Source organism: Coregonus clupeaformis, chromosome 1 (assembly GCF_020615455.1).
Source record: "Coregonus clupeaformis isolate EN_2021a chromosome 1, ASM2061545v1, whole genome shotgun sequence".
Taxonomy (NCBI): Eukaryota; Metazoa; Chordata; class Actinopteri; order Salmoniformes; family Salmonidae; genus Coregonus; species Coregonus clupeaformis.
Window position 1 is genome coordinate 47,849,111 of NC_059192.1, and position 26,552 is coordinate 47,875,662.

Sequence of the window (26,552 nt, forward strand, 5' to 3'; positions counted from 1 at the left end):
CATTGTCTGAGGAGGCCAGAGCTTTGATTTGGCTGTAATCTGGATCATTCCGTGTTTCATCAGGATGAGAAGTGAAGACATTCCTCTACCTCTTATACTGTATTCCAGAACCCAATGGGCCCTATTGTATTAAATAATTTATGTTCGTGAGATGAAATAAGATTTTATCCTGCTTCAATGGCTTTCTTCCCCCTGTTTCTCTTCTTTTTTATTAGTAGACAGACGAAAGGATTACTGTGTTGAACCTCAGTTGTGCAATTTCCTTCCTGATTATGCTGTGAAGAATTGGTTTTCTTGTTCCGCCCTGGTATTTGGACAGCAAGGTTAGAGTACCTTGTTGTGGAGCCAATAGACTGGCTACTCATGAGGAGTAGACATCTGTTTTCCCAATTGACAATTAGTTACATACAGTACCTGTGTGCCCACTCCCCTGGCTGGTAATAAGGCATTTCTAATGAACATCAGGCTACAGCGGAAGAAAGCCCAGCAGGAGAGTGAAGGAGTACACAGAGAACCAGAAAAGCAGGGGCACTTAAAAGGTGATTTCCCACAGCAGGTTAGGTCGACATAAGAGGCTCTCTTTTGACCTTAGGAAAGGGTGAAGAAGTTGATTTGGTGGAGAGGTGTAGAGAAAATATCAGAAATTACAGCAAGATAATAGTAATTTGGGGGGGTCTTTATATTCGTCCCGTTACACACAATGGTGTAATGGAAATGTGTTTCTTGCATATCCCAACTCCCTCAGAGACACCTGCAGGGAGTGGAATCATGGCTAGGATCACCATTGTCCAGTACCCCTGGAGCAAGTGCCTTGCTCAAGGGTACATTGTGGGCTCTAGGATTTGAACCAGTAATCTTTTGGTTACTGGCCCAATGCTCTAATCGCCAGGCTACCTACCTGCAGCCCTAAGGTGGCCCTTCTTATCTGCCCTTGTTCTCCACACTGTCATTTCACAGATGAGTATAGACTTGTTCTACTACAACCTGAGCATAGGAAACAAAGGGGAAAGGACCCCTACAGTTATATCAGATTAGTTCTCTATGTTAATGGTTAATACACAATGGTCATATTGAATCGTACTGTTTGCATATTTTAAGATATGTTGTCCACATGCAGAATTAGCCCTACTAGTATGAATGAATAAAACTAGATGTGATAGGTTACTCTTGATAAACCAACGACTGAGTCAGTTGACCATACATACAGCTCAATACTTTTTGCAAGTTCAAGCACAGAAGCACAGCAAGATTGAGAGAAAATGGTCCCATATTGTGAATTGTATTTGATCACACTGCATTCTCAGTGTTCCAGATCCTCTGTAAGGTTCATGTGCAAAGCATGTATAAGCCATATCATTTACTGTCTTTCCAAAACAAACAATCCCTTTGGGAGGGAAAATATGCATAGCCCCCAATACCTACTCTGGTCCCAGACAGTTCATTAGGAACGTTCACCTCTTCCTCATTTTGTCTTTACTGCCCCCCTCTCTTTTTCCATGAGATATTAAATGGCCTCCTTTAGTCCCACAGGCCGGGTAGCATATCCACATAACCAGTGCAGAATGTTTTCATCCTTTTCACTAATCATTATTGACATTTACTCATTCAGCTTGTTTCTTTCATTCCTCTAAAACTCTTTTCAGTGTTGCGTTTCACCTTCTTATTTCCTCCTGTTTTGAGAGTCAGTTGGTTTTCCCTCCGCAACCCACACATAATGCTCTCCCCGTAGTCTGCGGTATCACTCCCTCTGTCAAGGTCAATTATAGCTCTGCCCAAATGTATTACTGTGGAAGAGAAAAACGGTACCCTCTCAAACTGACCCTCTTTCACCAGATTTTCATGTCAATCTTTCAGCAGAAAAAACTTTAACTCGACATCTATTTCTGACTCTCTATAGGGACAGCCAGGAACAAGAGGCTTCCCAGGCTTCCCGGTAAGACTTTGCAGCTTCCCCAGTTAAAGTCTTTATAAACTGTGTTATAATGTTAGGGTACTATTTTACAAATTGAGCTTTATTACATAGTTGGAGCTCCCAAATGTCAGAAGGTTAGAAATAAGATATTTCCTGGCTGGCAATCTCCCATGGGCAGATTCTGCATAATCACGTAGCTGACCAAATTACGCCAGAGTTTACTTCTGGGTAACCCAGATTACATGGCTGGTTAAGTGCATAAGTGCCTTGATCATTGGTCTTGTTTTATTCAAATCTATAGCCAGTCTACTGTCTCCTTTATGCCTCCTAATCAGAAATAGACCCTTGTCCAATAGCAAAGCTGTCTCTTTATGTTTTAACATGCTAGTTTTGATTTCCCTTAAAGTCCCTTCAGAAATGTTTATGGTTCTTCGTGACCAGCTAGACTCACCATGCCACTTACACCCGCAGAACAAAAAACATGCACTATATCCTCAATTTCCTTGACCTGGAAATACCTTTCTTCCCCTTCATAAGGAGTTTCATATCAGTGCAGTGGTCTGTACAGCTATATTAACTGCTATTAACCTTTGTTTAAATGTCTTCCCCTCTTTTTTTATCCTAGGGTCCGATTGGGTTGGACGGCAAGCCCGTGAGTTTCACCCCATTCCTGACAAATGTTGAATAATTGAGTAATTTAAGCACTTTAAAAGCCCAGAATCCACCACCTTATGATGATGATGATGAGGATAATTAAGTTAATAATGATTAGGGTCATTATTGTAATAAAATCTCTATTAGTATCATTATTGTTATTATAGGATGGAGGTAATAGTGTTATTGATATTTCTTAAATATTTTGCCAAGAAACTCAAGGAGAGGGAGCTGTAGAGATAACTTTGAATATTTTACCACATGCATTCACTCTTTTATGTTCACACAGGGACAGAACGGCTTGAAAGGTGACTTGGTAAGTGTTGTTGTCATTTTACACACAGTTTTTCAGTTCATGTAAACAGTGTAGGCCTATTGCTGTCTGCGCTCCTGTACTTCCAAAGGACGTAAACTCACACTCTTTATGTGTTTTGAATGCCTTACAAATGTGATCACCAAAAACGTGCAGGTCGGTAAATTCTGCTTAAGCACCATTTTTTATCCAGGTGTCGTGACGTGACTTTCGTTAATCTGATGACTGTTATTTATCGAATCAACTAACAATGTTTAATTGTCACTCGATTAAATTAATCATGTAACAATTAACTCATTCGGATTTTGGGGCACCACGGAATAAGTTGTTTAACGAGTTACCATATCCCTAATTAAACTCTTAGAAGATACAGTTGAAGTCGGAATTAGGTTGGAGTCATTAAAACTTGTTTTTCAACCTCTCCACAAATTTCTTGTTAACAAACTATAATTCTGGCAAGTCGGTTAGGACATCTACTTTGTGCATGACACAAGTAATTTTTCTAACAATTGTTTACAGACAGATTATTTCACTTATAATTCACCGTATCACAATTCCAGTGGGTCAGCAGTTTACATACACTAAGTTGACTGTGCCTTTAAACAGCTTGGAAATTCCAGAAAGTGATGTAATGGCTTTAGAAGCTTCTGATAGGCTAATTGACATCATTTGAGTCAATTGGAGGTGTACCTGTGGATGTATTTCAAGGCCTACCTTCAAACTCAGTGCCTCTTTGCTTGACATCATGGGAAAATCAGAAGAAATCAGCCAAGACCTCAGAAAACAAATTGTAGACCTCCACAAGTCTGGTTCATCCTTGGGAGCAATTTCCAAATGCCTGAAGGTACCACGTTCATCTGTAAAAACAATAGTACGCAAGTATAAACACCATGGGACCATGCAGCCGTCATACCGCTCAGGAAGGAGACGCGTTCTGTCTCCTAGAGATAAACGTATTTTGGTGCGAAAAGTGCAAATCAATCCCAGAACAACAGCAAAGGACCTTGTGAAGATGCTGGAGGAAATGGCTACAAAAGTATCTATATCCACAGTAAAACAAGTCCTATATCAACATAACCTGAAAGGCCGCTCAGCAAGGAAGAAGCCACTGCTCCAAAACCGCCATTAAAAAGCCAGACTACGGTTTGCAACTGCACATGGGGACAAAGATCGTACTTTATGGAGAGATGTCCTCTGGTCTGATGAAACAAAAATAGAACTGTTTGGCCATAATGACCATCGTTATTTTTTGAGGAGAAAAGGGGAGACTTGCAAGCCGAAGAACACCATCCCAACCATGAAGCACGGGGGTGGCAGCATCATGCTGTGGAGGTGCTTTGCTGCAGGAGGGACTGGTGCACTTCACAAAATAGATGGCATCATGAGGAAGGAAAATTATGTGGATATATCGAAGCAACATCTCAAGACATCAGTCAGGAAGTTAAAGCTTGGTCGCAAATGGGTCTTCCAAATAGACAATGACCCCAAGCATACTTCCAAAGTTGTGGCAAAATGGCTTAAGGACAACAAAGTTAAGGTATTGGAGTGGCCATCACAAAGCCCTGACCTCCATCCTATAGAACATTTGTGGGCAGAACTGAAAAAGCGTGTGCGAACAAGGACCCCTACAAACCTGACTCAGTTACACCAGCTCTGTCAGGAGGAATGGGCCAAAATTCACCCAACTTATTGTGGGAAGCTTGTGGAAGGCTACCCGAAACGTTTGACCCAAGTTAAACAATTTAAAGGCAATGCTACCAAATACTAATTGAGTGTATGTAAACTTCTGACCCACTGGGAATGTGATGAAATAAATAAAAGCTGAAATAAATCATTCTCTCTACTATTATTCTGACATATCACATACTAACTGACCTAAGGCAGGGAATTTTTACTAGGATGAAATGTCAGGAATTGTGAAATACTGAGTTTAAATGTATTTGGCTAAGGTGTATGTAAACTTCCGACATCAACTGTATATATGTTATTTATCGATGACAGTCACTTATTAATCATTACCTCATATCAGTCTCATTCTGAACGTCGCATAATTCTTGAATCCGCAAGAACCACAGCTTTACTTATGGTTCAGCACTACACAAATTGGCTTAATCATTTATTTACTAGCTAACTAAATAATAACACAAAATACATACATACTTAATACATGAGAAAAGTCCCTAGCAGACTAACAACAGCATGACTGCTTGGTTATCAAAATGGGAGGGGTCAATAGAAGGAGGGAGAGAGGGACAAAGAGAGTCAAACTTATCGTACATACATTTGGAAACTACGCTCATGGTAATCAGAATACTTAGCAACCTAACTACCGCCCATTCGGAGTAAGAAACCAATTAATGTATTTACGTGTTTGTCGCTCGTCTATCACTGTTGACCCAAGCACTCTTGGAAAGGCTGTGTCTTCGCTCAGCTCACTTGTAAGGCTCTGATTGTCCACCAGAGGTCACAATGTCCTTCTTCTTTGTAGAGCTTATTTGGTAGTGAAGTGTTTGTTAGGACAGATACTTCAGATACACCAATGGTTGTCTGAGATGGGATTCTCCTTTCTTCCCACTTCGTGTCTTTAGTAAAAAGTCTAGACTACTTTTCATGTACAGCTGCAGACTGCCAATGCTTTTTGGTCTAGTGAGTTTATCTTTTTCACCTTGTGTAGAGATTCAAAGTTCTAACCATTTTCAGCCGTGTAGCCACAGGTACACGCTTTCTGGTCTTTCTGGTCTAACCATTTTGTAACGTTTAGCTGACGCTTCACGTCTGCTGGTCCAAAGTTCTAACCATTCTAAACGTGCAGTCGCCACTCTCACGTTTTCTGGTCTGAGGTAAATTTTGTTACCAAGGCTTTTTATCCTCGGGTAAAAAGGAGGCGTTCCATCACGCAGACACAATGTCTGTGGTCCCTTGGGGGCGTGGTTACTGACTGGGCAAAAGTTTATATGAAAAACGATTATCTAATTTGAAGACTAAAATCACATTCCTATCTTCACCAAAATATTCTCATCCTTAATCATATATTTTATACATTTGGATGTAAACTTGACAGATAGAATGCGTACCCTTTCCGAGTTACAGTTATTTCGTTATACCATCCTTAATGACATCACAAAATAATAAACAATATGACATGATTATTCTTTAGATCCCCACTGACCATTGTTAACATTCGGTGATAGAAATAAATGTTCCAATTTTGGCGGCAAAAGTCTCTCTCAACACAAAGGCATTATTTTCTCAATACTAGAGAGCCAGGGAGAGAGTTCTCTCCTGCTTAAATTTACGACCCAGTGTTAAGGTGTCAAGACCACCACAGACCCCCTCCCCTCTTCTGTGGGTGAGATGGTCTGTTTGTTGTCAGCCATTTGCCTAGCTGATCTGAGTCCTTTGATCCACTGTCAGGAGAGTCATGACACAGGTGACATTCTTAGCAGGTTGTTTACCTTGTGAGTGAAGCCACTAAATTAATTGGGAAAACACAGTTGTGGCCTGATTTATGTGGAGAGTAATGGGATAGCAGTAGGCTACCTGTTTTAGTGACAGGCAGAATATCTGTCCATTTTTAAATAGATGGAGGTCTTCAGATGGGAGCTGCAATCCACTCTCAGGTTCTCAATCAGACTGGAGGTAAAACTGACTGGGATAAAACACAAAGGAGCAAAGGCAAACAATAGTTTGACTTGTCCGTTTCATGCATATGGTGATTCAAATTCTTTGAGAGTCAAATTCAGTGGAGTTTTCCAAGAATACACTGAAACACACCTCTAAATAAACAGTATATAAGAACAACGAATAAAACAGACAGACCACAGAAAGCATGAATTGATAAATGGCAAACCATAAAAGGCAAACCATAAAAACCTCCTCTCCAAAAGAATCACCCAAAAATGACTTATTTTGACACCTTTATAGGCCCTAATGAATCCTGTGACGCTCCCTGTGAGCCTTCTGATATGACACAATGACTGTTGAACGTCCTGTATCCCTTCACCTCCAGCCCTGTGACCGCTGGACAGATCTCATCTAGGGCCTTGAATCATTATTTTATTGATAACTTTCCTCTCCTTTCTGAAGCCTTACCTCCATTTTTCATTGGCAATAAAGACACATTCACTAAAGACTATATTCTTCTTGGACGATGGTTGTGGTACCCCTTGAAGCTGTTTCTACGTCTAGTACTCCAGGCCAGCGGTCTGGCTTTTATCAGGCCAGCTGCCGATTTTAGAGGTCTTTGTGTCTCTGTAAGAAAGCCATTACTCTTTGTTGGATTTGGGGAGTTATCATGAGGGGCTTTGTTTTATTAGGGGGTATTCACATCGGTAGTCTCTCACTCGGAGCGTGTTTGGAGCGCTGCCTTCCTACAGAAGCTCACACGCAGAGAGCCAGCCTGGGCCAATACAAATGACATGTCTGTCTGGGGCCAAGTGGGGTGGATAATGTTTGATGTTGATTAATGTTCATTTAATGAGACCCTTTTCCTCTCCCCCCACTCCCCTACCCCCAACAACTGTCAAGTAGAATTTTAAAGGGTACTGAAGGCCAGTCTGTTAAATGCACAGATGAAATCTTTCCAGTCTCCACAATGCCTTTATGGAACTCCTATGCACCAGGGTCACAGTCATGGAGTGTGCTTGATGTGTCCAACTGTGCACCACTGACAGATGTTAGACAGCTCTCCCCGGGCCTTGATGTGTAGTCAAACAGAGCAGAGCAGGCTATGACAAGTGATTAGACAGTCCTTTGGTTGTTGTGCCTATTGCTTGGATTTAGTGGAATTCTCCTCAAGTCTGTTTTTATCATTTCCATTTATCTTAAAATGTATTTTAATGCATGTGCAGTAAAATTATAAAAGCAAATGATAGTTTGATAACATTATGTTTTTACATGGTTTTAATCTCTTGATGTTAGATTGATATACCGGTACTGTTTATTGCTTTTTAGGGTCAACGTGGTCCTAAAGGAGTTGCAGTAAGTCATTTTGTCTTTTCAAGTTTTGACAGCTTTTCTGTTATTTGACATTAGTTGATTAATGTGTCTGTCTCTCTTCACAATGATATGTTCTCTTCACTCATTCCTCTCTCCTTCTTTGCCGTTTTTTTACTTACTAGGGTGAACCTGGTCCGAAAGGGGAAAAGGTGAGTTTTTCAGTGACATCATTTTGGTGGTATAATCCACTATAACGCACCATAAAAGTGTTAGTTACAAAATCACTGGTGAGACTCTAACCCACGATCCATCGCTCTCTCTCTAGGGCGTATGTGGAGACTACACTCACAGGGTAAGTGAATCATTAAATGTATCTCTGTAATACTACAGCAACATTAGGATCATGTTGATTCTTGTATACCTTGAAATTTTAAAGGCCCAGTGCAGTCAAAAATGTGTATTCAGACCCCTTGACTTCTTCCACATTTTGTTACATTACAGCCTTATTCTAAAATGGATTACATTGGGTTTTTTTCTCTCATCACTCTACATACAATACCCCATAATGAGAAAGCAAAAAAAATGTTTTTAGAAATGTTTGCAAATGTATTAAAAATAAGAAACTGAAAAATCACATTTACATAAGTATTCAGACCCTTTACTCAGTACTTTGTTGAAGCACCTTTGGCAGCGATTACAGCCTCGAGTATTCTTGGTTTGACGCTACAAGCTTGGCACACCTGTATTTGGGGAGTTTCTCCCATTCTTCTCTGCAGATCCTCTCAAGCTCTGTCAGATTGGATGGGTAGCATCACTGCACAGCTATTTTCAGGTCTCTCCAGAGATGTTCGATCGGGTTTAAGTCCAGGCTCTGGCTGGGCCACTCAAGGACATTCAGAGACTTGTCACGAACCACTCCTGCGTTGTCTTGGCTGTGTGCTTAGGGTCGTTGTCCTGTTGGAAGGTGAACCTTCACCCCAGTCTGAGGTCCTGAGAGCTCTGGAGCAGGTTTTCTTCAAGGATCTCTCTGAACTTTGCTGCCACCAACATGCAGGTTTCCTCCAGATGTAACGCTTGGCATTCAGGCCAAAGAGTTCAATCTTGGTTTCATCAGACCAGAGAATCTTGTTTCTCATGGTCTGTGAGTCCTTTAGGTGCCTTTTGGCAAACTCCAAGTGGGCTGTCATGTCCCTTTTACTGAGGAGTGGCCTCCATTTGGCCACTCTACCGTAAAGGCCTGATTGGTGGAGTGCTGCAGAGATTGTTGTCCTTCTGGAAGGTTCTCCCACCTCCACAGAGGAACTCTAGAGCTCTGTCAGAGTGACCATTGGGTTCTTGGTCACCTCCCTGACCAAGGCCCTACTCCCCTGATTGCTCAGTTTGGCCGGGCGGCCAGCTCTAGGAAGAGTCTTGGTGGTTCCAAACTTCTTCCATTTAAGAATGATGGAGGCCACTGTGTTCTTGGGGTCCTTCAATGCTGCAGACATTTTCTGGTACCCTTCCCCAGATCTGAGCCTCGACACAATCCTGTCTTGGAGCTCTATGGACAATTCCTTCGACCTCATGGCTTGGTTTTTGCTCTGACATGCACTGTCGTCTGTGGGACAGGTGTGTGCCTTTCCAAATGATGTCCAATCAATTGAATTTACAACAGGTGGACTCCAATCAAGTTATAGAAACATCTCAAGGATGACCAATGGAAACAGGATGCACCTGAGCTCATTTTCGAGTCTCATAGCAAAGGGTCTGAATACTTTTGTAAATAAGGTATTTCTGTTTTTAAGTTTTTATAAAATTGCAAAAAAATCTAAAAACCTTTTTTCGCTTTGTCATTATGGGGTATTGTGTGTAGATTGATGAGGAACATTTTATTTATTTAATCCGTTTTAGAATAAGGCTGTAACGTAACAAAATGTGAAAAAAGTCAAGGGGTCTGAAAACTTCCCGAACGCACTGTACGTATTTCCAATTTGAGGTTGGAATAATACTGTGAAATTGTGAAAATGATGATAATCCCCTTTTAGTGTAAGAGGTGTTTGAAACGACCGCCTGAAATCTCTGCCTATTTTGGTGGGATGTAGTTTTAGCCTGCCTGGTGACATCAATAGACCAACAAGAAAGAGAGTTCCAAACCTCTCTGCCAATAACAGCTAGTTTTCAGTTTTCCCTTCCCCACTCAGACCACTCCCAGACAGTCCTAGCAAAATACTTTGCTAAGAAGCTATTTTTGTTTCTTTTTGACCATTTTAATTGAAAACAATCACAGTAAGATACTTAGTTGTTACCCAGAAATGATTTGATATTGAGATAAAAACGGCTGCATTGGACCTTTAATAAAGTGACTCTATAGTCTAGAATGACCATACTTAACTGTAATAATTTTGTTGCTGCAAAAATTGCCCCTCAGTGATCTCTTACAGTAGCACCGCAGTGGATGGTGCTAAAATGTGCTTGAATGCTGACTTGCAGTCTCTTTGATGTGTTTTCTGTAGCAAATAACATTGTATTCTTCACAGGTACAGACATAAACAAAGTTAATTGTGGGTCTGCACTGTAATCACAGAGTATGTTCAAATTACAAAAAAAGAGATCTGACAAATGAGTCTATGATGGGTAGCACATGCAACACATGGAGGCAGGCAGCCCCATGAAGCAAATCAGGCCGTCGCTCAGGGGCTTGGCTGTTTGAGTTTAAACAAGGCAATTACTGACAGCATGCTGGAGCATACAACCCTGGTTCTTGAGTACCCCCAACAGTACACATTTTTATTGTAGCCCTGGACAAGCACACTGCACTACAAGATAAGGGTCTATGTGTGGGGATGCCAAGAAAAACACTATTCTGTGTGTTTAGAGATTGTTCAGATAGCTCATTCCATGTCCAATGAAATTCAACCTCCCACTATTCAATGGGTGCTATAAAGACTTGGGAGTTGTTATAAACTCTTGTTGCCCCAGGAACGAATATGTATCAAAGACCTCATAACAAAAACTCAAAGCATGTTGAAAATAATACTTATTTCATATACTCTGCCAAATGCTTTGGCTAAATAGACAAGTATAGCAGAGAATGTGTAGTTGAGAGGGAGAAGTTCAGAGCATTTGGGGTTGTTTAAAACCTTCAACCTGTGCTGGACCCCCCGCCATGCTGTGCGTGGAGGTCCAGCACAGGTTGGACACACACTGCATGGGAAGTCCCTGCCAGCGGGTGGTTCCACTCAGGTCCTCCTTGTCCTACAGTGGGAACCAGGAGGGGGGTGTAGGCTCAGGCTGGATGCTTTTCGACAGAGTGGTTTCAGGAGTGAGACGGGGATATCAACGGTTATTCTGTGTGGGTGTGTGGCCCGTGTGTGTGTAGGGCCTCTTTGTACAGGATCTTGTAGTGAAAACCCTGGCTGCTATACGCTCCAGTCAGGCTCTGACGTTTAAGGTTTGTGGGTAACCCCAAAACTGTGTCCCAGTTGTGCCGCGAAGATAGCCAATGCGCCACACCCAGGCGCCCCTACCCATCCGTTCTCCACTGGTGGAGTCAACAGGTTACAGTAGAGGAGTGCTGTTCTCCAAACCAGACCTATTTCTCACAGTGTCCACTGATTATCTAGCTTCAGATTGGACATATTATGACAGACATCAGGCCTGAACTTTCAACTCTTTTTTTCTCAATTCATTATATAGTATTTCTAAATGCCAGAAAATGCACCACATACTGTATTTTACTCTATTGCCACTGTATGTGGTAAAAATGGTTTTGTGTCAAATATGAGACACTCTAAAGCTATTTTACATCTTCAGTCTACTTTTGGGGTAAATTTAAGTTGGTGCATCTTATGGCATGTGGGTGTGTATGGTGGATAGCTCTGATAGCAGTGGGGGGATAACAACACTCTTGCCTACTATTCATGTATTTCCTCCTCCTCCCTGTGTCTACTTATCAATAATTACATACTGTATATATTTCCTCTTTGATACCTCAGCATACAATTTTACTTGATACATTTTATGTTAACTTTAGTTTCAAACGTCATTGCCACTGAAACATTGCTTTGGCAACTTCAGATAATATATTTATTTGATATTAAAAAGGTCTGAGGAGGTAACCTTTTTTTTACCAAAACATCCCTTTCATCAAATTGGAAATGTATACCGTATGTAAAAAGTAGGCAAGTTGTACAGAGCAGGTTCTACGGGGAAAGCAATGGGACTGTATAGTATTCTTCACCTCTTTTAAAACTGTGCCTGATAATGCTGGTGAATCTCAACAGAAGCGGCGTATTGTACAGCCTTGTGTTGGAGGATTGGCCACAGTAAGTCTGTTGTGTACTGTACTCTCTCTCTGGCAAGACTGAATACTACCTGATCTCCACTCAGCTGCAACAGGACAGGGTCCAGGAGTACAGTTGATCTGGGAGACTGATGTCTAAACAACTAAACTACTGCCTCTATGGGCTTTCAAGCACCCAAAAGGGCTGCCTGTTGTTAAGTAAACTGAAAGCATCCAATCTGGTCAAAAACCAATACCTATCAATTACCAGTAACCAATCTGACCATGGAGGGCATATCAACACTCCCCTTTGACACCAACTCCTGGCCTCTAATTTACACTGTTGTTACTCTGTCTCTCCCACCATCTCTCTCTCCTCTCCCTGCCTTGCCAATTTCTTGCTTTTCACTCTCATGTTTTGTTTCTATTTCGTTCTTTCTTCTTCTGTTCCCAAACCCCCCTCCCCTTCTCGTTCTGTCCTGTTTCCTTTCCCTGGTACCCGGTGAACTTGTTGCCCCGTGACTTTCTTACACCGCTGGCCACCTGTGCTTTGTGACCTCAGCAGATGTTGCCCATCACCGTGCGCAACATGCCCCAAATAAGCCCTCTAATCCTAAAGCGCCTCAAGGTACATTTCTCTCTGCCCCTTCCTGCCCGTTTCTGCCTTTCCCTGGATGCTAACCGCCGTCGACCTCCCCCAACACCCCCATAACCCACCGTTAACCCTCTATGGCACCTGTGTGTCTCAAACCTGAATTCTGTGATAAGAGGACAAGGACAGAGTCTGAGACACAGTTGGAACAGTTGATAGATGCAGTTGGAATCCAAAAGATAAACAAATCAATAGTATTTACTTTGAACATATTCGTGACCATAGAGGATTAAGAATAAAAACAGATACATGTAGTAGATTATATAAATAGCCTGGGCTTCAAGGCCCATTTAAATTCCATTAACGTAAATGAAATGTTGAAAATGCCCAATTTGGCTTGGTGATTGGTCCTCTTTCAACAAACCCTGCTCTGCTGTGGGAAATAACATTTTCTGGGGGGTAAAACATTAAAAGCTTCTATGATTTTCATAACCTTAGCAAAGATATGAAAAGAACAGGAAAGAAAAGTTACCTTTTCTGTCAGGAAATGAGTCTTCTCCAATCCTCTTTGTGAACTTTCACCCTGGCTCTCTGAAAGGACCTTTGTCCCTCCCTGTGCCCAAAACCCTGCCAGCCCTGTTAGAAAGAGGGCCCCTGGCACAGGTGGACCCCTGTTGGCATCCCTCCTCCATCTTATTTTGGCCAGGTGTGCAGTCTCGCTGTGCCAGGATAGAGTACCTTGTTTGGAGAAATACCACCCAGACCCAGGCCGAATTGGCTCTTCTTTTTAAATTGAGCCCCTGGAATCAGTCCTGTGCAGCATAATGGAATGTGTTAATTTAATGGAAGCACATCCGGATCATAAATAATGGCCAGACACATACTGTCCAGCATGGGATGGATAAAATATGGATCTAATGTGGATGGATGTGTTCTGGATTATCAGAGCCTCGATGTCTGGCCTGGCAACAGAGGCTCAGTTTGAGCTAAAGATAGGCTCCTTGCAAGCATTAGTGTAGCCTACTCCACAGTGATTAGGGAGTGTTTGAATTCAAGGCCAAGATTTTGTATTATGAAGTTTTCAAAGTTAGACCATATGTACAGTAATAAATCATCTGTTTGGGTATTTGTTATGTCATATCTAGTCATTCCTTTGTATAAAAACGAAATGACCTTGGAGATATCCAGAAGTATGGTTTTAAAGCCAATAAATACATTAATAAGACAGTTCACCATTGAATATTTTTGAGTTTGGTCAAATAAAGAAATAGATGGTTTGACATAATCAATGGGATGATGGTATAACCATGAGCCCTGCTAGACACTGGAATATTAAGACAAGTTGAGGTGTAGGCCTCTTTCCTCTGCTTATCCGTTCCTCGTTGTAAATACAATATTTTACTTTTTGGATTTTGTTTAGTCTTCTATTTTGTTTAGGATATTCCCCCTGGCTCACAGTTGAGTTGCCTCAGAGTAACAGTAAAGAGAGTTGGAGTTTTTGTTTTTTTGAAGTAACATGTCACTCAAATATCCTAAGATGCTACAGAAAAGATGACTTGTGCCCTTGTTATGTCAATGAGTTGGTATTGTTCAAAACAAACTGGTTTTGACAGAATAAACCATTGAAGCACACAAAAACACAAATATATCCTAATTTGAATTAAAAGTGGTATCCTCTCCAAACGTGGTGCTCAATGAAAATAAACACCCTTATAACCGCCCTATAGGTCTTGATTCCTGTTAATATTGCCCGCCATAAAACTCCCAGCATGTGTAGTGCTGTGATGTGTTGTGTTGGCATGGCCTGGCATCGAGTGGCAGATGGTAACTGAAGGTCTCTCAGCAGGGCGAGCCTGGAGCTCAGGGCCCACCAGGACCTCCCGGCCCCCCAGGGCCCTCAGGGACCTCTGGACTGAATGGTGCTAGTGGACCACCGGTGAGTCCCCTCAGCCAGCTGACCACCACCATCAGCACTGGACAAGTGACTGTATTGAGGAAGAGGCTATGGCCATTGAAGTGGAAATGTTATGAGTGTTTGCCCAGAAAATGATTGTACTGTATCTGTGATGTATATTTTTGTTAATCTGATGTAGGGTAAACCTGGTGAACCAGGAAAACCTGGAAAAGATCCAAGGGTGAGTTTGTTTAGCCTCTTGCATTTGCCTGGACTTATGTATTTTCCTAATACAAAAAGTAGATGGAAATCTGGTGTTGACATGCTTGTGACTTCTTCATATTCCTTCCCCATCTTCTCCAGCTCCTACCAGGGATGAAGGTAAACATGATTTTTATTTTCCATAATCAACACCACTATACATATACTACACACAAATGGACACGTATTCGCACTACTTATAGCAGCACATATGAAACGCAAATGCTCCATGATTGGCACATATCTCTCAATTCTCAAGTGTAGCTTCCAGTCTTTCTGTATCTGCAGACCAATTCATGTTGGGAAGCCTACGTTTGTGTTCTCTGTGTTGCTATTGGACTAGAGGACTATATTTCCCCTGATACATTAACTGCCATGGATTATTAAGAATGGGGAATTTAGGGACTCCCGAGTGGCGCAGTGGTCTAAGGCACTGCATCGCAGTGCTAGCTGTGCCACTAGAGATCCTGGTTAGAGTCCAGGCTCTGTCGCAGCCGGCCGTGACCGGGAGACCCATGGGGCGGCGCACAATTGGCCCAGCATCGTCCAGGGTAGGGGAGGGTTTGGCCGGCAGGAGACGCTTGAAACCCTACCTCTTTAAGGAATACCTGGAATAGTATAATAGTAATCCTTCTACCTCCCCCACCCCCCATTAAAAAAAAAAAAAAAAGACAAAAAAATAAATAAGGGGTTGTCCCACTGGCTATCCTAAGTTGAATGCACCAATTTGTAAGTTGCTCAGGATAAGAGCGTCTGCTAATTGACTTAAATGTTAATGTTCTTGTCCCATCGCGCACTAGCAACTCCTGTGGCGGGCCGGGCGCAGTGCACGCTGACTCGGTCACTAGATGTACGGTTTTTCCTCCGACACGTTGGTGCGGCTGGCTTCCGGGTTAAACGGGCACTGTGTCAAGAAGCAGTGTGGTTCGGTTGGGTTGTGTTTCGGAGGACACACGACTCTCGACCTTCGCCTCTCTCGTGTCCGTACGGGAGTTGTAGCGATGGGACAAGACTGTAACTACCAATTGAATACCACGAAAAAGGGCCAAAATATAGCCATCTAGTTGGAAACAAGTCTTTGAACTCCCCAAATTGAATTAAAGTAGTGCGCACTCTTTTGTTGACCCATCCATGTAATTCATGGAAGAGGAGGCGTAACTACAGTACATGTGCTGTCCGTTACTGTAATATGAACCTTTCTGTCATTTCAGGGTGAGCCAGGCATGGCAGGAATAAAGGTACGTTTTGGATCTCAATTAAAGCTTAAATCCATAGTTCAATAAACATTTGTGGTCTCTTGATATTCACAAATCGTGCATTGCATGATTTATAGGTTTTTCACAATAGAGGAAAAGTAATGACGTCTATTTTTCCTTTAGTAGTGGACTATATAATTTTTATGAATCCATCTGCTTTCAAGCACTTGAAGCAGAAGGAAGATATATTTAATGTAATCATCCCACGACTTGATTGAAAAGCATGCTGTTTGCTGCTTGTCAGAACTGCTACATTCAGATAATGAATTTGCTGATCGCCAATGGGCTGTGTCCTCTAGCAGAAGTTCCAGACTACAGATAGGAACTTGGCAAATCCAGTTGAAAACCAAGGAAGAGTTAGGTGGATTATACAAATCATTGTGATCTGTCTTGCTGTTGTCTGCAGTTGTACACCCTGTTCCCTTTTCACTCTTCTATTTTCACCCTCCTCTTTCTCATTCTGTCTCTCTCCATTTCACCTTTGTGTCTTTCTTCCATAGGGTGATGTTGGCCCCGCTGGTCCTGAAGGCCCCAAGGTACTGTTGATCAGTCTCATTTGACCTGTTCCACTCACCACACTATCAGCAGGACCAGGAATCAGCATGTAACCTTTCCTGTACCTCAGTGTACTTCCTGTGGCAATGATATAGCACAGGTTTTGTATTTAGAGCTTAAACTGCTCACAGTAAATTCTAAATTCTATTTATTAACTTCAGGCCCAACTGCAACCTCTCTCGCCCCTAGCCATGGGCCCTCTCTCTCTCTGCTTCTATCATTTCCTTTAGTATTATACTATACTGTATAGGAAATCTAGGGATGGTCCCATACCATTATTGATCAAGGGAGCATTCCTCTCCTACATATGCACGCACACACACACACACAGGCACAAACACACTCTCTCTCACACAAACACACACACACACCCACGCTCCCATTGGGTGGCTGTTGGAGCTAACCTTGGCTTTGAAGTGCTGCAGGGGCATGAGAGCCGTGACACTTAAACTCTCCACGTGTCTGTCCTTCTCCGCTTTTCCATGGCTTAATGGACTTCCTCTGGAGGGCTCACTCTCACAGCCGCTGCCCTTCACTGAACTGGGCTCAGCCAGCACACAGCGTGACTGCACAGAGAGAGAGGGGGGATATGAATACAGGAAGAGAGAGAAAGAGAGGAGAGGAGGATGGGGTAGAAAAAAGGAGGAGACATACAAAAAGAGGGAGTAAGAGAGGAGAGGAGAGGGGGAGGAGAGGGGGAGAGAGAGAGACAACAACAGCCTGCATGGCTCCCACATCCCCCAACAAAACAGGGTCACAACCACACAAGCCTCTGGAGCAGGTTAAACGTCTTAGCCATCTGGGCATTGTCAAACTGTTTGGCTGCTGCTGTCAGCAAACCACAACCTCTCTATGACACGATCCACTCTCAAAGTCATTAGTACACTTCCTCAAGTGAGATATACAGAGTTTGATTCAAACTGTGAGTTTGTAAAATATGTATTTCTGTATGACAATTGCCATTTAATTAACGTTTTGTTATGTTTGACCTATTTTGGGGAACTTTGGAAGAACCTACAACTCCCAGCTCCTGGTTATATTATTGCCTTGTAAACTCCAGCTATCCTCCATCTCACTGTTTTCCCATGACAAAGCCCCAGAAAGTTCAGTCTGGTTTATGAGGAGGTTGGTCAACCCTACAGTAGGTTGCTCAGAGGATGACCAAGACTAAGGCTAAACTAAAGCCATGGCCATGTTTTAATAAGAATATGTTCACCGCTTTTAAATGTAGTATTGTACTAGATGTTCAGAGGTGTTTGAGTTACTGAGTTACTGAAATGTGAAGGCATTGAAATACAGACTCTCCCATGTTCCCACTGCACCCTGTTACTTATTGAGGATCCTATTTGTTATTTGTTATTTGATTAATTTTTTAGGTATCTATTTTTTACTTAACACTTATTTTTCTTAAAACTGCATTGTTGGTTAAGGGCTTGTAAGTAAGCATTTCACTGTAAGGTCTACACCTGTTCTATTCCGCTCATGTGACAAATATAATTTGATTTGATTTGATACCTTTTTGTAGCTGCATCAAAAGTTTGTCCATAGGTCCACTACTATCAGAGTGTATTGCACCATCTGGTGGCATTCTACAGGACTGTAACTCCATTTACAGAGGCAGGAAGAAAGGGTCTTCCTCTCAACTTTGACTGGCTGTATTTTTATATATTGAAAAATAAATCATAGGAATTGACTAACTGTTTTGTTCTTGTCTTTCTCTCTCCTTCTGTAGGGACTGAAGGGAGACCTTGGACTGAAGGTAAGAGCCTTATTATATCTCACCTTCTCTCTGTGTGTTGTTGGTTAGATAGAAGCAATGGTGTCTCACAGGTTCAATGTGAATTTCTCTGACTGTCAAAAACATAATGTGGGAGTTCTGGCTGCTTATTGTTTAGCCGACACCTGCTGAAGCACAAATTCACCCCACAGACCCCACACCACTGACTTTGGTCCATTAATATATTTTTATGAATGGGCTGAATTATCTCACTAAAAGCCTCACAGGAGAGGAGCCTCCCAGTGAAACATGTGGTAGTGGGTGTGCAGCCACCAGACGGTAGCAGGTTGTTAATAATATTATCTAAAGTAAACAGGGAGTATTTATCTGTAGATATAGACAAACCCTGGGCTGGTTCCTGAATCTTGCCCAGATATCATCCCAGTTCAAAAAGCCCAAGTGGTGCAGCCTTGTCCTGTGTAATTCCTTCCTGTTTAGGAGGGCTTGATGGAATATTAATTTTCCCCACTAGACCCCCCACCCCCCTTCAGTCAAGGGACCACCATGCGAGGCTCAGAGCCCAGAGGCCTAGACATTGACATGGCCAGGAGCCGTTTTTAGGAGATTTATGTAGCCCACTTTCAGGTCTATGTCATGAATGGAAGACTTATTTCCCTTGGCAGCATTGGTTGTCTTTTGAGTCCCTCTATTTGAAATAGCATGATTGCTTTGCCCAAGTGTTTTCTCTGATGATGTCTCCATCCACACTGTAGGGAGATGAGGGGAAGACAGGTCTCATAGGGGAGAGGGGAGAAAAGGTATACTGGAAGCTATATGTGGAATGTGGCATCTTAAGAAGTTATTTTTTATCAATATCAGCTTGCATGGCAAGATATCGAATACAAGTGCTTTAAAGATAAATTGAGCACTGTGGATGTCTGACTTGATTTTGTTATTGCTTGTTTGAGATAATTACCCTAATAGAGTTTGTGCTGTTGATATTGCTAATTTTAACATTGATGCTTTCTTAAAGTAACTGTCTAGTGAAAATCTCACTTTTACGATGTCTTATTCTGTTAACTCATACCCACGTCCTATACTTGGATTTGTGGCCAAAGCATAAATTGGAGAGAAAAAAAACCCCACCTCAAATTTGTATCCCAAACAGACCGTTTAAAAAATGCTTACAATTTCCTCATAGAATATGATGTCATGAGCTGGCCAATCAATGGTCTAGAGGAGGATGAGCTGGCCACTCAGCGGTCTAATCGCATGAATGACCGGTATACGCCCACACCATTCTTTTGTTGGGGTACGCCCATACCATTCCAACACAGAAAAGCTGCTTTTTAACATACCTAATTACAATTTATTGGAAGGATAACTATTTCACTCATATTATAAGTATTTATAGGTCATATTTCATAGAACGTTCTTGTGACCACTGCGCTCAGAACAGGTGCATCCACCAAAATGTAATAGAATTCCAAAATCGTGTAGCTGGTCCACTCTCAAAAAGGAAATTCAAGGTTTCTTTTGAGTATTTATTTAATTCAGGGGTGGGTAGATAGACAAACGTTTTGCCCTTCTTCAGTGTCATCAGCGTCTCCTCTGAAGGTGTGCTTCTTTATCGTGAGCTCTTTAAGGGTAACGACCGACAGGTGCGTTTGTGTGCGTGCTCCTGAAACAGGCACACATGTCAATAATGCATCTCAAATATACAATCAACCCAACCCTGAATGAAATAAATACTAAAAAGAAACCTTGAATCTCATTTTTGAGTGCCGACCAGGTCATATTTCATAGAAGTCTGGAAACACTGGACAGTTACTTTAAATCAGAAGGCACACATTTATTTCAGTCATCACAATATGTGGGCAAATGTGGGCCGAATGATTGATCTTATACATCATGTCTTGCAATCAAAGAAACAGACCAAACAATCCTAGAATGAAAAACGTCATGTCAGAGAAGGCGCCACACGGGGGTGGGAGGAGCCTTCCAGAAGAAGTGGGGATGTTTTGTCCATCGCTGACCTGAAAGGTTCAACAACAACAACATGGTTGCTCTCATCCTCTCATCAATCCCTCTAGGATTTGAACACATGTGCCCCCCAGGCCTCTTCAGTCCTTTGACTCAGTCTCTCATAGACAGTGAGCAGCGGCCTCTGTGGGACATTCTCCAGTGACGTGACAGGATGATGTAGCATAGCCACTTGTTTTCTTATCTGTCAGCTCCGTTGTACCGACTTTGCCATCCTTGAGTGTCGGACTCACGGCCGACCAGTTTCCATGGTGAAGATTCCCGCTTCCTCGGCCTGAGCCACCCGACACAGCAGTAGCAGCTGCCGTGTGTTTTCCCCATTAGACTCCACATATGGAGGGATTGGGAAAGAGAGGGAAAAAGAGGGGAAAACACTTAAAGGAAGGGCTCTTTTAGCAGAGACACGGTATCCACAGCAACAGTGGGGCTGTGAGAGGAATGGCTCGAATTGTTTTATAATAAAGAGAAAGTGCTTTTGCAGGCAAATGTTACAAAGCAACAGTATATTCACCTAAGGATTTGGGGTTTGCCTCTGCCCAGGGGAACTTTGTTCTATATTTATACTCACAATGTTGGATCAGGCTCACAGTATTGTACAACCAGATTGTAATAAAAATAACAGGTAAAGGTTTGTGGCATGGGCCATAATCGTTAATGTCCTCATGGTGCCGACCACAAGTCTGACCGAGCTACTTCTACATCTCTTTTTATTTTTATTTTATTTTTTTAGTCATTTAGCAGACGCTCTTATCCAGAGCGACTTACAGGAGCAATTAGGGTTAAGTGCCTTGCTCAAGGGCACATCGGCAGATTTTTCACGTAGTCGGCTTGGGGATTAGAACCAGCAACCTTTCGGTTACTGGCACAATGCTCTTAACCACTAAGCTACCTGCCAGACTGAACAATCTCAAGGCCCTCACTCAGCAGGCTACAGTCGCCAGGTTACTGTCGCCAGGCTACAGTCAACCAGGCTAGACATAGAGGAAGTAGACAGGACAGCCATAGACCTCCTCCTCTGCTCTGCTTTCATAATGATTAAATAGCTCACCGTTACCGTACAGTGGTTCACCATTAGCACTGTAGTGGCGGATGTCTCTCCCCCGGTCTGGAGGACTGGTTGATTTAATGAGCCTGTTAGGCTGTTAGAAAAGCCTGCTTTTGAAATTTCTCCCTTGGGTCAGAGCTGTGTGGGCACTCCCAGACACTCCAGTCAGGAAAGCAGAAGACAGAGACCCAGAGATAGTGGATAAGGTGACAGTGGTGCTCAGAACACAGGGAGTAGAGGTGTGTGGGGAAGTAGACTTTGCCAAGCCTAGCGCTTCAGACACCAACTGTCTGTCTGACTGAATGGGGCTCTGCCCTTCCTCTACCCTCACTCTCCCTCGAAATCAGAGAGCCCTAGACCAGCACAGCTGGAGAGCACATTAGAACTGAGGGGAAGACAGAAAGTAGGCCTCTCTATTCACCTATCTAGGGCTATTATTCCTTTCACTTGCCTCAGATCCACTCTGGTGGTGGTAGTAGCTGCAGTGGCCATTTTAAGGCCATCTTACAGTATCTCACACTGTTTTCGCCCTCTTTACTGGTGTATCAGAGGGATTATTACCGTTTGTTTTGAACAGATGATGAATCTATTCCCCTGTGACCATCAGGGCATTTCCTCTGAACTGGAAAGGCCATGACCGCATCGTTTCAATGAAGAGATTAGCCTATTGATAAATCAAGCACCAGGCTTATCAGTTGACAGATTACGCGTGGGCCTACACCCATGGAGGATCATACACACACACCGGTGTGAAAATAGAACCAGGGGGTGGGGAGTGACGATGACGGGAAGGGATAGCTAAGTAGATGGGAGGAATGGTGAGAGCTGATTAGAGAAGCAGGAGATCAAAGGGAGCTGTGCTTCCTGTTTCTTTGCTGTGTTTGCTGGAGGCCCCTCCATGCGATTAGTGCCGTCACCGCTCACCTGCCCTGATCCCTCCCCGGCCAGGGGTCTGGACAGGGGGCCCGCCCGGTGCTTTCATCTTCCCAGAAACGGATGGACACTCTATCCCCACGTGACAACCCCCTGATGGGTTGGTGTGAAAGCCATGGGGCAGTTGGGCATGCTGTGGCTGCGGGGCTGGGTTCTCACTTGGTGCCCCCCATTGGCCCAGTACATTCTGCAGTCTACTGGCACCCCACCCCCCCCCACCCACCCTCCCCCCCTCCTCCCCCCTCCATGGTTAGCCCGAACCACAGCACCTGTCAGAGGCTCCAGCAGAAATGCACTTGCTGAGTGTCTGTCGGTAGGGAGGGGGAGAGGAGGGAGGGTTGCCAAGTTGGGCGATGCCACCTGCCCCTTTGTCAGACCCAGAGGAGTCATAGGCTGCCTTTGCTCTCTCTGCCAGGGACGTTCCACCACTCCTCCCCATGTCTCTGTTCTTATTTGTTTATGTAATACACTTTTCTCTTGAGGATCTTGGTCACGGACATTGATAATTTGTTTTCATTACTTCTAAACATGACAACAACAAGTTTGTTTTGGTTGTTTGAAGTGTGCCTCCAATTGATGTGTTTTCATTTGAGCTTCAGTGTGTTTCGTCAATACAAACTGCAATGCTGTATGTGTGTTGTCCTGCTTGTTTGGGAACACTCTTACTGTAGTTATTGATAATCAGTGTGATCTTTTAGGGGGACTTTGGTATGCCGGGAATGACAGGTAGACAAGGTAGTCCACCCATGTGCAACTATCCCCTGACCTTTTACCCTTGTCCTAAACCATCCTGTGCATACAGTGTATCTGACAGTGTGCATACAGTGTATCTGACAGTGTGCATACTGTGTATCTGACAGTGTGCATACTGTGTATCTGACAGTGTGCATACAGTGTATCTGACAGTGTGCATACAGTGTATCTGACAGTGTGCATACAGTGTATCTGACAGTGTGCATACAGTGTATCTGAGATGAAATGATGGGAGCACTCCAGTGTCTTTCTCCCTCCAGATTGTTCCTCTCAAACCTTTGTTTGTCCAACATTTTTTGGAGAATGCCTTGTATCGGTTACATGGCACAATGCTGTATGCCAGGGGTATTCAAACCTGATAATTAATTGCACCCATTAAATCAGTCCCTGATCAGAGGGGAACAATGAAAAAAGGCAGTGGAACTGGCTTCGAGGACCAGAGTTGAGTTTGAGGGCTGTATTCCCAGTATTCTGTCTCATGGACATCATTGTTGCCTGATAAAGCATTTCCTAATCCAAATCTTCCCCAAAATACATTTCAAATCAATGATGAATAGTGCATGGCCTTTTTGAATAATATTCCCAGTTGTTGGTTGTTCTGCATCTTGATTTAAGAACCATATCTTGACATTGATGATTAGTCATTTGAAATGGGGTATAAATATTACGAGAGAAGTCACCCTTGTAACTTTCGGCATAAGACATGGCATTTGAGTCTCAGCAAGTCCAGTAGATACTGTATAGGCAAGCGAGAGAGACAGGATGCGTCCCAAATGGCACCCTATTTCATATAATGTGCACTACTTTTGACCAGGAATAGGGTGCCATTTGGGACGCGACCACAACCTTCCATAACCGCCTGCTATAAACCCGTGTGGGTCCTGTGGTCACAGCTGTGACCGTACATCATCCGCTGTGTGTCTCCTTGTTAATCTATCCAATTGAAGAGGGGAGCAAACACAGAGATGAATTAAATAACTCTCATGTGCTCTTTACTATTTATAACAACCAATTCCGAGGGTTAATCGGCTTGCGGTGGGCTAGAAGCTCTTGACGGATGACAATCAGCGACAGTTCCATGTCCAAACCCAGACCAGCTATATGCATGCATAGAATGCACCAACCCCAACATGCCTTTCCAAATATTGATCCCAGTGCATGTTGTTTACTTGCACTGAGGGAATTATATTCTTCCAAGAAAACTGACAAACCCATGTGTCACGATCGTTACATGATGAAGCGGACCAAGGCGCAGCGTGATATGCGTACATACTTTTAATAGTACTTAATACACGATACAAAAACAACAAAACAAACGATACGTGAAGTCCTAGGTTAAATAACACCAACACAAACCTTCCGGAACAAGATTCCACAATTAACTAGTGCCAACAGGCTGCCTAAGTATGGTTCCCAATCAGAGACAATGAGAATCAGCTGCCTCTGATTGGGAACCACCCTGGCCAACATAGAAAACACGAACTAGAACAAAAACATAGAAACTACAACATAGACACTACACACCCTGGCTCAACTTTTAAGAGTCCCCAGAGCCAGGGCGTGACACCATGGATGTAAACAGGCCCCATGCTGTTTCAGACTGTTAGGAAATGAATAGAAAATGCTTGTTAGGGACATGTGGCATGGCTACTGATTAAAAAAGGCAAGTTTACTGAATACCAATTAGCTTTCCTCCCTCTGTGTGCTTTTTCACGTATTAGTTGATCAATATTTGAAAAAGCAGAGTAGCACTTTCATTCTTTCTGTCTTCTCTCTTTTCCCCCACCTTTGACCTTTGTACCATCTTCGCCACCGTAGGGAGAGCCAGGTTTTCCAGGCACTCCTGGAAGAAAGGTAATTTCCTTGGCATGGTGTGGCTAACACAGATTGTAAAAACATTTTACATTTAAGTAATTTAGCAGACGCTCTTATCCAGAGCGACTTACAGTTAGTGAGTGCATACATTTTTCATACTGGCCCCCCGTGGGAATCGAACCCACAACCCTGGCGTTGCAAGCGCCATGCTCTACCAACTGAGCTACAGGAGGCCTATATATATCTGGGTACTAAAACTCTTCTTTCTACTGTAAAGGGTCAAGCTGGTACCCCTGGTACACCTGGTATTCCTGGAAAGAGGGGCTACAGGGTAGGCCTGGAATGGACATTGTGTTTGTGCTCAGTGTCTGTCAATCATCAGTGTTCCCATAACAACTAGAGCTCCATCAAGTCAATGGTCTCATTGTTTGTCTTTGTGACTGACTAGAGCTGCGATTTAGAGTCTTGAGTTGCTTCTTTAGCTTTCTCATCTGTTAGTCTGCTCAATTGGCTTGTGTAGAAGTGCTTTGATCTTTGCATTAGTTATGGACTGAAAAATCAGCGCCCTTAATTACTTTCTTATTATAGCTGCTTGTACTGCAGTGATGCGGCATAACATGTCTCATGTGACAGCAGACCATTTCAGAGAAATCATTCACTCACATAACCCATACATTCCTGTTTCCATCAAATCACAGAGATTTTCCAAATGTGTGAAAACATCCTATTTTTAGAGAATGCTGTGATATTTGCAGATTTGAGTTTGTGCCTGTGTTGAGAGATTAAGATCTAAAGCTGTGGACAAGGAGCTGTGATGTTGGATGTTTTCATGTGATTCACTTTGTGATTTAGATCCATATAGATCCGTTGTGTCTTTTGTGAGATAGACCAACCTTCAGGGCAGTGTTATTTATCTCCCATTAATGGCACATTCAATGGGATGGTGTCTCAGTGTTGTACAGTAGAGTGTAATGTCCTGTACAGTCATTGATGACACTGTCCATGTCCATGTGGCAGGGTGACAAGGGTGAACCCAGCGCAGCAGGAACTGGCATCAAAGGAGAACCGGGGACACCAGGACTCCCAGGCCTATCAGGATTCAAGGTACTAAAGCTACCCAACAAGAGGCTGTAAACTAGTCAGAAAAGGCTACCTTGGTTTAATAATATCGTGGATGCCACTTAAAATGTGTTCTCTTTTCCAGGGTGACAAAGGCGACCAAGGTCTCAAGGTGAGATGGGAACTTTTTGTAGCCTCAATTGACATTTTTGCCCAACATGAAATGTATGATCACTTAACATTATCCTGTCATTTGCTCAAGTAACGTTCCCTCCCATCCTGTTAGTGTTGAATACTGTATTGAGGTTGATAATTGAAAAGGGAGAGGCTAACTGTCTAACCTTTGATCATCCTCCAGGGGGAAGCAGGATCTGATGGCCCAGCTGGACCAAGAGTAAGTACAGGCTCTGTCATGCATGAATGCTAATGGCAGATTTGCACAAATGATTTATTATGATTAATACACTCTTTTTCTCCCCAACTTTATAGGGTCCTCCAGGTGCAGCAGGGGAGCCAGGAAAATCAGAAATCATCAACAATGAAAATGTACG

General features: G+C 43.0%; 1 protein-coding gene across 19 annotated transcripts in view; it reads left to right on the forward strand.

The window, feature by feature from the left end:
• Positions 1 to 26,552, forward strand: part of LOC121569945 (collagen alpha-1(XIII) chain-like) — a 134,382-nt gene that overhangs the window by 86,927 nt on the left and 20,903 nt on the right. For 9 of the 19 annotated variants that reach the window (XM_041881321.1, XM_041881383.2, XM_041881305.2 and 6 more), the window contains 20 exons: positions 1,898 to 1,933; positions 2,538 to 2,564; positions 2,856 to 2,882; positions 7,833 to 7,859; positions 8,000 to 8,026; positions 8,143 to 8,169; positions 12,641 to 12,706; positions 14,514 to 14,606; positions 14,764 to 14,805; positions 14,928 to 14,945; positions 16,037 to 16,063; positions 16,582 to 16,617; positions 18,369 to 18,395; positions 19,127 to 19,171; positions 24,946 to 24,981; positions 25,220 to 25,273; positions 25,960 to 26,046; positions 26,147 to 26,173; positions 26,360 to 26,395; positions 26,491 to 26,547. In XM_041881321.1, coding sequence (XP_041737255.1) covers positions 1,898 to 1,933; positions 2,538 to 2,564; positions 2,856 to 2,882; positions 7,833 to 7,859; positions 8,000 to 8,026; positions 8,143 to 8,169; positions 12,641 to 12,706; positions 14,514 to 14,606; positions 14,764 to 14,805; positions 14,928 to 14,945; positions 16,037 to 16,063; positions 16,582 to 16,617; positions 18,369 to 18,395; positions 19,127 to 19,171; positions 24,946 to 24,981; positions 25,220 to 25,273; positions 25,960 to 26,046; positions 26,147 to 26,173; positions 26,360 to 26,395; positions 26,491 to 26,547 — 822 coding nt within the window. Of the gene's footprint in view, positions 1 to 1,897; positions 1,934 to 2,537; positions 2,565 to 2,855; positions 2,883 to 7,832; positions 7,860 to 7,999; positions 8,027 to 8,142; positions 8,170 to 12,079; positions 12,122 to 12,640; positions 12,707 to 14,513; positions 14,607 to 14,763; positions 14,806 to 14,927; positions 14,946 to 16,036; positions 16,064 to 16,581; positions 16,618 to 18,368; positions 18,396 to 19,126; positions 19,172 to 24,945; positions 24,982 to 25,219; positions 25,274 to 25,959; positions 26,047 to 26,146; positions 26,174 to 26,359; positions 26,396 to 26,490; positions 26,548 to 26,552 lie in introns of all 19 variants that reach the window. The other 10 variants (XM_045221507.1, XM_041881314.2, XM_045221508.1 and 7 more) reach the window with 10 other exon arrangements.